This window comes from Neltuma alba, unplaced genomic scaffold (genome assembly GCF_004799145.2).
Source record: "Neltuma alba isolate B1F8T4 unplaced genomic scaffold, ASM479914v2 tig00011422_pilon, whole genome shotgun sequence".
Lineage (NCBI taxonomy): Eukaryota > Viridiplantae > Streptophyta > Magnoliopsida > Fabales > Fabaceae > Neltuma > Neltuma alba.
In genome coordinates this window covers 189,932-201,270 of record NW_021636106.1, presented here as the reverse complement: position 1 = coordinate 201,270, position 11,339 = coordinate 189,932, and the positions used below count along the sequence as shown (strand labels likewise).

The 11,339-nt window shown below is 33.6% G+C and overlaps 1 protein-coding gene across 4 annotated transcripts; it reads left to right on the top strand.

Annotated features, from left to right (window-relative positions):
• The first annotated feature begins 4,700 nt into the window (after window positions 1-4,700).
• LOC114713346 (tip elongation aberrant protein 1) lies at window positions 4,701-11,267 on the top strand. Of its 4 annotated transcripts, none has more exons than XM_028897977.1 (11): window positions 4,701-5,005; window positions 5,610-5,759; window positions 5,954-6,118; window positions 6,606-6,758; window positions 6,870-7,022; window positions 7,510-7,674; window positions 8,296-8,397; window positions 8,857-9,043; window positions 9,155-9,338; window positions 10,054-10,315; window positions 10,878-11,267. In XM_028897977.1, the coding sequence occupies exons 1-11, from the start codon at window positions 4,819-4,821 to the stop codon at window positions 10,937-10,939; spliced, it is 1,770 nt and encodes a 589-aa protein (XP_028753810.1). In that variant the 5' UTR covers window positions 4,701-4,818; the 3' UTR covers window positions 10,940-11,267. The 4 variants fall into 4 exon arrangements, with proteins under 4 accessions (XP_028753810.1, XP_028753809.1, XP_028753811.1 ...); XM_028897976.1 differs by having other exon boundaries at window positions 8,296-8,463; XM_028897979.1 differs by lacking the exon at window positions 4,701-5,005 and adding an exon at window positions 5,077-5,138 and having other exon boundaries at window positions 8,296-8,463.
• The last annotated feature ends 72 nt before the right edge of the window (window positions 11,268-11,339 follow it).

Here is an 11,339-nt window from a genome sequence, read left to right as displayed (position 1 = left end):
CATCCCAGATGCCGTCTCTTTGAGGGTTGTGAGCGAATTTACTCTCAACTGAATAAAAATAAAATCGAAGTCTTAAATTTCAGAAACTAAATTTAAAATGAGGTCAAAATTTATGGATTAAAAATACCTTTTACCCAGTGGTTATCTTGATTTGTTATTTTTTAAGAGATTTATAAGTTACACTTTAGTTTTTAATTCCTGAACATCATTTTTGTAGTTTTTAATATTTTTTTTATTTGCCTCATGAAATATTAGTCCTTTTAGTTTAAAAATAATACTCCTCCTGTACTCAATATAAAAATGTCATACTATCCTTATACTAGTATGTATAAATGTCTTATATTTAAGATTGGAGGAGTAATAAAAAAGACCATACCGGCAGAAATGATAATCAATTTTTTAAAAAATTACTACTATAATACAACGGCACAATCAAAGTACTTGCAACCCCGCGTCCAAGTGATGAAAGGGTCAGACTTTCTCACAATATGGAGGGGTTCAATCTTGAAATTAGTTGAGGTGTTGGAGGAAGCATAGACATATTTGAAACTCATAACATGTGATGATTCCTCACCTAGAGCTTTCCTCGTCCCAGTTTAAACTACGGTGTTGGAGAGGACTAGAGCCAATGGCTAATTTTTCTACTCTTAGATCATAAGTGAACTCCACCCTTTTCTTAAAATTTAGTCACAAAAAAAAAAAGTACTTGCATTTCCAAAGGTTTTGCATGAAGCGCGCATTTTTTCCCCATATTAACATGTTTTTCCTAATCAATCTGCCTCAAGACAGTTAATACAAGTACTATTCTACTACCAAAAAAAGTCAATACCCTTTTATGTCCTTGATACGAGAGCTATTTAACTACTTTGATTAAATTAAAAAAGTTAGTTAAATTAGGTAATAATCATAAATATGACATATTTTCCAAATACCCTCGGTTAAAACTTCTTTAAAAAATTGACATTTTAAAAAATTTTGGACTATGGTTAACTCACCTCCAACATAATTTGTAAAAAATATAAAACGGTAGAATTAGTGTATCTATGTAATTAATGAGTAATAATAACTCACTCATTTTATAAAATATGCAGGTGTATTATTAATGAGTAATAAGTATTATTATGGTATTTAATTATTTAATACGGGTAATTTAAAAAAATTGGTAAATATAAGAAATATGTCATATATTTAGAACTAAAATCAACATTCTAATTAGGTCCTATATTAAAAAGATGAGGAATAATATCTATAGCAGCTCATAGTTCTTCTGAATATTTTTCAAATTAACAAGAAGCAGTGTTTCAATTGGAGCAAGCAAAACGCCCAAAATTATAACCACTAGCTTTGAAATGGTTGTAATATTTAGAAATGAATCAAAGAACGCACAAAAAATTAAGTAAAAATTGAGGATTGTGCGTGAGAGTTATGACAAAAATAAAGGAGTCTTTTTTTAAAAAATCTTAAGTTATAGTATATACGCATTAATTATATCTGACCAAAAAACAATATACGCATTAATTTATTGATGTCACTTTTACTCTTAAATAGACATCATAATGTTTGAAATATATTCTAAGATGAACCAACAAAGCATAAAAACGTCATAATTTAGTTAGTAGTTCATATAATTGGCATCAAACTTTAAACTAATCAAATGCAGTTTCAGAATAATAGGCACACTAAGACTAAGAAAAATGACCAAAACAATAACTGTTGAAATTTGAAATGACAAGATGGGTATGTGAATATATGAAATGACCAAATGGGCATGAGGTATTAATTTGGAATTCTGCCAATTCGGTAGAAAGACTAAAATACTCTTGAACCTCTCTGAAGACATGAACAGGTGGTAACTCTCAAAACGAAAGTTGTAATTCACATTATAAATATTGTCATTATCATTACCAGGGGTAGTAAAATTGGCTCCAAATACATGTTACTTGGGTTTGAAAGAAACGAGTTGTAAATGGCAATAGCGAAATGTTAACTCTCATTACGAAAGTTATAATTCATATTATAAATGTTGTTATTATCATCATCAAGATAGTGAAATTGGCTCCAAATACATATTACTTGGGTTTGAAATAAACGAGTTGCAAATGGCAATAGCGAGATGGTAACTCTCATTAAAAAAATTGTGATTTACATTATAAATATTGTCATTATCATTACCGGGGTAGTGAAATTAGTTCCAAATATATGTTATTTGGGTTTGAATAAAACGAGTTGCAAATGACAATAATGAGATGGTAACTCTCATTACGAAAATTGTAATTCACATTATAAATATTGTCATTATTATTACCGGAATAGTGAAATTGGCTCCAAATACGTGTCAAGGGCATTTTAGTCTTTCTACTGAATTATTAAAATTCTAGATTGATACCTCATACCCATTTGGTCATTTCATATATTCGCATGCCCATTTTGTTATTTCAAATTTTAACAGTTATTTTTTGGTCATTTTCTCCTAAAACTATACATCTAAATCTGAATAATGTTATTCCTCCGGTCTTTAATATAAAACCCATTTAACTAATTTGATTAGATTAAGGAAGTTAGATAAACTAGTTAATTATAAGAAATGTGACATGTTTTTTCTAAAATACTATAATCATCTTTCTTAATACCCCATCTTCCTCTTCTACTTGATTATAGTTGAGGGAGTATCCATAGGGGTAATTTAGAGAAAATTGATAAATATGAGAAATGGGTCTTATATTTAGGACCGAAACCAATTCACTAATTGGATCTTATATTAAGGACCGGAAGAGTATTAATAGATTGTTCGACATTGAGACTAGAGATGTCTGGGTCAAAACAGACATGTTTAATGCGGTTGGTTGCTGGATTCGCCTCAACTTACTGCTTAACATGAATACTCATTTTATTTCATTTAATATATTGCCTCTGATCCTAATTATAAGAATTAGTTGACTAATTTGAGGAGATTAAAAGATAAGTTAAATTAGTTATTTGTAATAAATATGTATTGTCTTTCTTAAAATATTCCTGCTAATCAAGTGTATTGGCTAGAACTACTATTATTAGAAGAACTATTTTGAAAAATATATAAATATGAGAGACAAAGTGAATTGGGGTCTTATATTTAGGACCAAAATAAAAATCAAACGAGGTCTTATATTAAGGACATGAGATAGTATTATTTAAACAAATCACATTATATTAATTAAATTTTATTTCAATATTAATTTTACAAAAACCAGCAAGGGTAAAAATCACCATTGCTAAGTTGAGTTCAAACAAATAAGTGGGTGTCAAAAACATTTCAAAAAATATTTTCATACAAATTAACACAAAACTTTTCTCATGAACTCACCTCAAAATTTGCAATATTATTTTCAAAAAGTTAATTCAAACTCCACAATTATACTAACCTATCAATGGGCCAACCAATCAAAGTTCTCCATGTATGATGTAGGAGGTGTTTTGTAATTAAAAAAAAAACTTTAAAAAGTGTGTATTTTCATATAAGTTAAGACAAATTTTTTTCCCCCCACATAATCACTTTTAAAAACATGGGTTGATTTTCTTCCAAGCACTTCATAATTAATTTGCATTTCGGATTAGTCTTCTCTCCATTTTTCCTCGGATTCAGACTAACCCTCTTGCTCTCAGGTTGAATCCTTTTTAACTGGCTTTGGTTTTTATCACTTTATCGGTTTACCATTTTTACTCATGTCGTGATACCCAATGAGTAATGACACTTCCGTTTGAGAAGTTTTATTACTTCCTATAAAATTTAGTAATTATAATTTTTTGTTCTGCAAAATTTAATGTAAGCTTTTTAATCAGAATTATCCTTGGTATGAGTTTCGGGTGTGTTTGGTTGGAGGGGAGGGGAGGGAAAATGAGCCCCTCCCCTCATTTGGTTAAAAATTTTGGAGGGGAGGGGAGCTCAAATGTCCCCTCCCCTCCTCTCTCCCATTTTGGCTCCCCTCCAAATTGGGGGTTTTTGGAGGGGAGTCAAAATTTTGGACTATTATGCCCTTATGGTTTTTTTAATATTCCACTTCTACCCATAAAATATATTATTATAATAATTATTTCAAATAAAAAATATATTATCCTAAGTAAAAAATAAAAAATATATACATTATTATAATTAAAAATATATTATAAAAATTATTTATAAATAAAAAATTATTTAAATAAAAAATTATAATATATAAAATTAATTGTTTTTTATAAATATATTTTAAAGCTGGAAAAAAAGATAGCCTAAAGAAAATAAAATTTCATTTTTCTTAGAGCATATAAAATTTGTTAATTTAATTATTTTAAATATATTATTATATTAATTAGAATAAAAAATTACTATACCAATTTTTTAACACACATATTAACATGATAAGACTGAATTTTTATTAAATTATATAATTTAAATTAAGATGTAAATTAATTTATATAATATATCAATAAAAAACATAAACTAATATGTAAGGGTAAAATGGTAAATTGATTATTACTATCCCTCCCCTCCTCTCCTTGAACCAAACAATGGATCATTAAATACCCTCCCCTCCCCTCTTTTTTAATCAAACCAAACAAGGTGAGGATAAAACCTCCCCTCCCTCCCCTCCCTCCCTCCCTCCCCTCAAACCAAACAGGCCCTCAAGGATTTTTTTTTTCCTGTTCCCCTTATTTTCTGTTGCATGAATGAATTTTTTTTGAAAAAATACGCATTCCAGCAGTCCCGTGGTCGATAATCTTACTTTCGGCGCCCTAATCTTCACTTTCTATATTTTTCCTGTGGGTTTTCCTCAGCAATTGCTTCGTTGTAATTGAATCTTGAAAATGAGGTGGGAAAAGGTCCAGGGAAAACCCACACAGGGTCAAGGAGGAGGAGCTGATGAGTTTTCTGGGCCAGGGAGGAGGTGGGGTCACACCTGTAACGCCATCAAAGGAGGGAGACTTCTCTATGTCTTCGGGGGCTACGGCAGAGATAACTGTCAGACGAACCTAGTGCACGTCTTTGACACTGGTGCGTCTACACTGCAATCTCCTGCGTCTTATCTATTTTCACGCTATCTTGTCTGGAATAAGACATTGCTGGCGCATTGATTTCGCATTGTTGTTTGCTCGGTGTTCTGAGATGAAATGTGAAATAAATCCAGGTGCTGAAGGTTTTTTTGCCACTCTCGCTCTTTGTTTTCGTCCCCCCATCTCAAACAATTCTTGCATGCGTGCTGTCATGCTTTCGAATCAAAGTTTTCTTGCTCTTGAGAGGATCTATTCGTCTTTCTTTTCGGCATTTTTTTGTTAGTGGATTCATTCCCATGTCTTCCAGCGACATACTCGGTATCCTGTGAGAAAAGATAGTTTCTTTCTTTCCTTTTTTGGTTTCTTGCAAGCTTGATGTTGCCTTTTTCTCTCTTTTAAGGACGACATTTGTTTCTTTATTCTGTTGGTTTTAGAAATGCGAGAAAAACTGTTGGATACATTTAGTGGTTGGTTTCATATAGCAATTATTTAGTTCGTATGTGAATGGCTTTGATGTATTTGTTTATTTATTCACGGGCTTATTCTGTCACTCTGGCAACTCAATGTGAACATTGTTCATGTTATTCCTTGTCGCTGATTTGCAGTCATGCAGACTTGGAGCCAACCTGTGATCAAAGGCACCCCACCAACTCCTAGGGACAGCCATAGCTGTACAACTGTTGGTGATAATCTGTTTGTGTTTGGGGGTACAGATGGGACGAACCCGCTTAGAGACTTGCACATACTAGACACTTGTGAGTCGTCATTCTGCTATTTCACTATATCAGTTTGTTGGTCTAATTCATATATTAATTATAGCTTGAAAAACAAAAAATTAATGCTTTTCTGGCTTTGGTTGAATACTTTATGTTTGCCTGTAATCTCTTTGCTGAATCTTTTCAATTCACCATAATGTACTTGCTGATTACTGATGTTTAATCATTTGTAGCATCACATACATGGATTTCTCCAACTATAAGAGGAGAAGGACCAGAGGCACGCGAGGGTCATAGTTCTGCTCTCGTTGGTAAACGGCTTTTCATATTTGGCGGTTGTGGAAAATCTACAGAAAACAATGAGGTCTACTATAATGATATGTACATATTGAATACAGGTGACTTTTCATGAAATATTTGCCAGCTATCGATTAGGCTAGTTCACTATATAATTTATACCCATAGTATGGTATGTTAACTTGCAAATAGGCGGTAAAAGTATGTTGAAATCAGCTATCATATATACATATTCTAAAAGAAATCCTTAATGATTTTTTTTTGGGGACATTTTCTTGAACTTGGAATTTACTGTCTAGCTTGTTTAAGAGGCTATGAGCTTTTGTTGGGGAGATGCGGGACTAATTGTAACTCCATTATCATTTTAATCAGGAATCAAAACGAGAGGAATCTTGAGTATGTGGTTGTGTGCTCAGTGAAAAGCTGGGGTTTAGTCGGAGTTCTTAAAGCTTGAGATACCAAACATTTTAGTCCCCACATCCCTTCCCCTCAACCTTCATAGTGCTTGTAGGAATTTTCTATACTGTAGCTTGAATTAAATGGTTGGTTGGAAAGATGCTGATAATTCATTTGTACTCTCACTTTTAGAGACATTTGTTTGGAAGTGTGCTGCAACATCAGGCACTCCACCATCTCCTCGTGATAGCCATACCTGCTCATCTTGGAAAAACAAAATTATTGTGATTGGTGGCGAAGATCGACATGACTATTACTTGTCTGATGTTCATATCCTTGATACTGGTATGTTATCTGTAATGCATAGAAAGATATATATTTTGGTGATAGAAATATATTTTAATTTGTTATTATATGCATATTTATGATTTGTTTTGGAATTTTTGTTATCCTTAGATACTCTCATTTGGAGGGAGCTGAATACGTCAGGCCAGTTGTTACCACCTCGGGCTGGTCATTCTACAGTTTCTTTTGGGAAGAACTTGTTTGTTTTTGGGGGATTTACAGATTCACAAAGTCTATATAATGATCTTTATATGCTTGATGTTGGTATGTTTACTGTAGCTCTCCTAATACTTTCATGTTTGGATTTCTGTTCTTGCTATGCTGTTTAAACAAATGAAGAACCTTACTATGAAAACCTCTGTTTACAGAAACTTCAGACTATTAGTGTAACAGCTCCATCATTTTCATAACACTTGGTGGTAGATAGTTTTGACTCCATGGAGGAAAGCTGGATATGTCAGTGTTTAACAATATTATTTCCCACGTATTTGTTAGGTGCAGAATTTTAAACCTTCTTAGAAAGATATTTGATCTATCTGTCATTTGATTTGAACCTTTTGTACAGGCCACTTAATTTTCTTGAAATCTGATATTGGTAGTCATTTCAATTACCTGTCACTTCTTGATTCCCATTAATTGGGTTATGCAGTTAACCTTTTATGTCATCTTTTTAGATCTGAAATTTTAGCTAGATATTTTTAGTGTTATTTATTTAACCTTCACATCATGCTTCAACTCTGATTTGGTGCAGATACTGGTCTTTGGACCAAGGTGGCAACTCTAGGCGATAGTCCTTGTGCTAGATTTTCTGTATCTGGTGACTGTTTGGACCCAATCATAGGTGGTGTTCTTGTATTCATTGGTGGTTGTAATAAAAATCTTGAGGCCCTCGATGATATGTATTTCCTAAACACAGGTTCAGCTAAGTTTCTTTTATACATATTACTTAATTTACTTAGTAATATTTGGATATTGTTATTTCTGTAAACTATTGACGACTAGGCTGCTTTTATGATGTCCCTGGCATTTGAACTGGTTTTGATACCTTTTTCTGTAGCAAACACACATAACCTAGCTAACCAAATCAGGTTTCATTTTGACGGTACCAAATTAAGCACTTCTTTATTAGTCATCCACTTACTGTAATGATTAATATAACTTAAGTATGGTCAAAGTCGGAAGGGATATTAATTCTACTTAAAAAACAAGTGATGTTTTGAATTATATCAGGCTTTAATGGTGAAATCTTACCATCATAAATTGGAAAGCATATTTTCGAATTGTGAATTTGTTAATTATTATGTGCTTAAAATACTCACAATAATAATTTCACCTAAATGCTCATGAAAGTGCTTTTCATAATTTATGATAATTTTATTGGTCATGAAATCATAAGTAATTTATTCCTTCAATGATGCCAATTAATATTATTGTTTACCATCATAGGAAGAGTTTCAGGAAACACAAGAAAACAATATTGACATCAAGTATGGGACAAATTGTTGCTTTTAATAATTCTATTTTCTCTGACTTTTAGGGCTTGCTAAGGAGATTGAACAGAGACCAGAGAAGTTATCTTTAAGGAAGCAATTGAAATTGAAATGCCAAGAGCAGAACCTCAATGCTATCCAAAACCAAGGTGTTGTTCGATATGGAGTTTCTGACGTTAGCCAGCCCCTTGCAGTGTTGAATTTTAATCAGCCAAGTGAGAATTTGTGTCATGTGTGGAAATTCCGATGGTATTATCTAAAATTTTTCCTAATGGGCCATACTTCTACATAATGCTATCGGCATACAGGATTCAGGAAGTTGAGCTGATAGCATACTTATATGTCCTCCTTTTGCTATGTTGGTCATGGTCATATAAAGATTGGGGTGACTTGGCTAGTGAAATTGAAGGCACTAAATCATTGTTCTTATTCTAATCTGTCACAGTATTCATTTAGTCAAGTTAGTGTCAGCGTGATTCCAGCTAATATACGTGTTGTAGTTGACGAAAATGGATAACTTACGTTCATGGAAAGGGTTGTTTAAGGCATTTTATTCATATTCAAAGTACCTCTAGTTGACAGCTGAAAATCCAGTATATTGTTTACAGGCAGACAAAATATCCAAGCAAATCAATCCCTCCCTCTTGGAAAGAAAACGTTTCAAGCCAAGCTTACTGATAGCATCCCAGAAGGATACACTATCGAAACTGTTATTGATGGAAAGCCTCTTCGTGGATTTCTCTTTTCAAACAAACCAATTTCTCTGCAGCCATCTATCCATGCTTCCAGCAGTAGGTAAGCTGTTGTTGTTGTTGATGTTGTTTTATTTCATGTTTCAGCGGACAATTTGTTATTAATTATTGATGCTCTTCAGTAGAAAAAAATGATTTATAATTCTCAAAACAGGAAAAGGATGTCTTATGAACCTGGTAGTGCTGTCACAAGTGGTACACGACCGAACAAATTAAAGGTTTCTAAAGTGCTCAAGCCGGATGAAAGGACAGATGTTGGTCATGGAAACCTCTCGGAAGCTGTTGCTCCTCTCATATCAAGTATTCCCACAACTGCTGATGCTTCTGAGCCGCATAAGGTTAAGTTTTCTTCTCTTTTCTTTTTCCTTTTTTTTTAAATTCATACTTGCATTGGATAGAGTCCTTGAAGCAGGCTTGGTTGGTGTTTTTCAAATATTATATTTGTCATTGATTGAATGGAAGTTGGTATCCTTTCTATATGTGTGTGTACATGCGTGCACAAATTGTTGCTTCTTACATTGCTGGAATTTTGAAAGAACTACTGCCAGTTAGAATATTTAGTGCCTGAGACTGCTGTTTTCACTTTTTAAAGCGTTTTTATACATATTCTCCTTGTGAATGATGCTCTACTTCCTACTAATAGCTTATAGCACAAATCTATCTTGTTGAACTTGCCTCAAGTGTTCCTCCCATGCAACGTGGTTGATTATGATCTAATTCATTCAATGCTTATGAGATATGTTTTCCATTGTAGAAGTTCTTTCTGTCTGGTCAGAATTAAATCGTGTCAAATGTTTCTTTTTATGATTTCGATAGGTTGACATTGTTGGGGTTTCCAAATAAAGGGTTGTTTGCTTGGTTCTAGTTATGATACACGAATGGTTTACATTCTATATAGCTATAATGAATCTGATCTCAGAGTGTGATGCGCAAATATGATCTAGTGAGTCCTAGTTGGTTACTGATGTCCTGAAATGGCCAAGTGCGATACAAATCCCTAGTAGTCTGCTCTTTCGTGAAGGTCCCTTTATTTATCTTTGGACTATACTGCAGGTAGTTTCTGCCAACCCAGAAACAGGAGCTGTTTGTTTGAATCAAGATGATAATAAGAAAAATGAGACACCAAATTCACTGGGGCAAAATTTGAATGATGCGCCCTGTTCTGGAACTGGCTTTCCAACTGATGATCAAGCGAATCGTTTACTAAGTTTGAATTATGAAGTTCCAAGACATCAAACAACTGCTGCACCGAGCTTCAATGCAGAAGTTCCCAGGCCAGCTGTGGCTGAGGGTGCTGCATCTCATTCGAATCAAGGTATGAAAACAAAAGACAGTTGGCAGATATTCTTTGCCTTGCTGAAGAATTCTCACAGAAGAAGCCATTTTTCGTTTCTCTTGTGAAAATCTTGCTAGGTAAGATTGTTAGACGGATGAATAGGATGAAACTGTTCTAGTGATAATGACCATTTTTTTTTATAGGAAAAAAATAAATCTATCCAAAAAAAAGTCTGACTGGATCAGCCATGGTCCCCTCCCCCACCGAAAAAAAAAAAGAGGACATGATTTTGCATTTGGAGTCAGATAGCATCTGGTATATCTGATCAAACCTAAATCTTGTTCAGTTTTATCCATTAGCGGAAAGAATAGAAGAATCAGAGATGAGATTGATTATGATTTCAGCTATATATATTGTACCCTTTAGTGGAAAATGATTCAAAGCTGAATGGTTGTTTTAGGAAGGGTTTCCCTTTTTAATTGTATGAACATTTCAAGTACACCGGTTTTCTGAGCTTGGAGTTTATTATTTGCTGTTATTCAGATTGGACTCTTGGTAACGTTAGAATTTCATTCTGATTAACTGACTGTTGAAATGACAGATTACTCGAGTTCAGCTCCTCCAATGGCAGAAGAATGCAGTGAGCTGGCAAAATTCTTTTGAAATCAGGAGTCGAGAGATAATTGCTGACGATAATGGCATAGACTTAGCATGCTTGCTGTTTGTACATTCCTCGTCTCAAGGTGATCATAGATGCATATAACTTGTGATAACCTGCTAACTGATGGAACATGGTAGCCCCTACAAGATGGGGGAAAAGGGGGGGAAAAAAAAGGAAAAGGAAAAGAAATGAAATAGATTTTTTTTTTTGGAAGTTTACTACAGTAGCTATCTTGTTCTTTTTGGTAGCAAACTAGAATGGTAGGATACAGATCTGCACTACCGTCTGGACTCTTGGTTTAAATTGGAAGATTCTCTTTGTTCTTACTCCCCTCTGGCTGCGGCTCTCTTCTATCTTTGTTTGCCCAATGTGTGAGAGAGGGATACCAACAATGGTTTGGTT

Bases quoted from the DNA above. Each gene is read 5' to 3' on its own strand.
- LOC114713346 (XM_028897976.1), top strand. From the start codon at position 4,819: ATGAGGTGGGAAAAGGTCCAGGGAAAACCCACACAGGGTCAAGGAGGA. The intron at 6,759-6,869 runs GTATGTTATCTG...TGTTATCCTTAG, and splicing joins TGTTCATATCCTTGATACTG to ATACTCTCATTTGGAGGGAG. The intron at 10,316-10,877 runs GTATGAAAACAA...TTGAAATGACAG, and splicing joins TGCATCTCATTCGAATCAAG to ATTACTCGAGTTCAGCTCCT.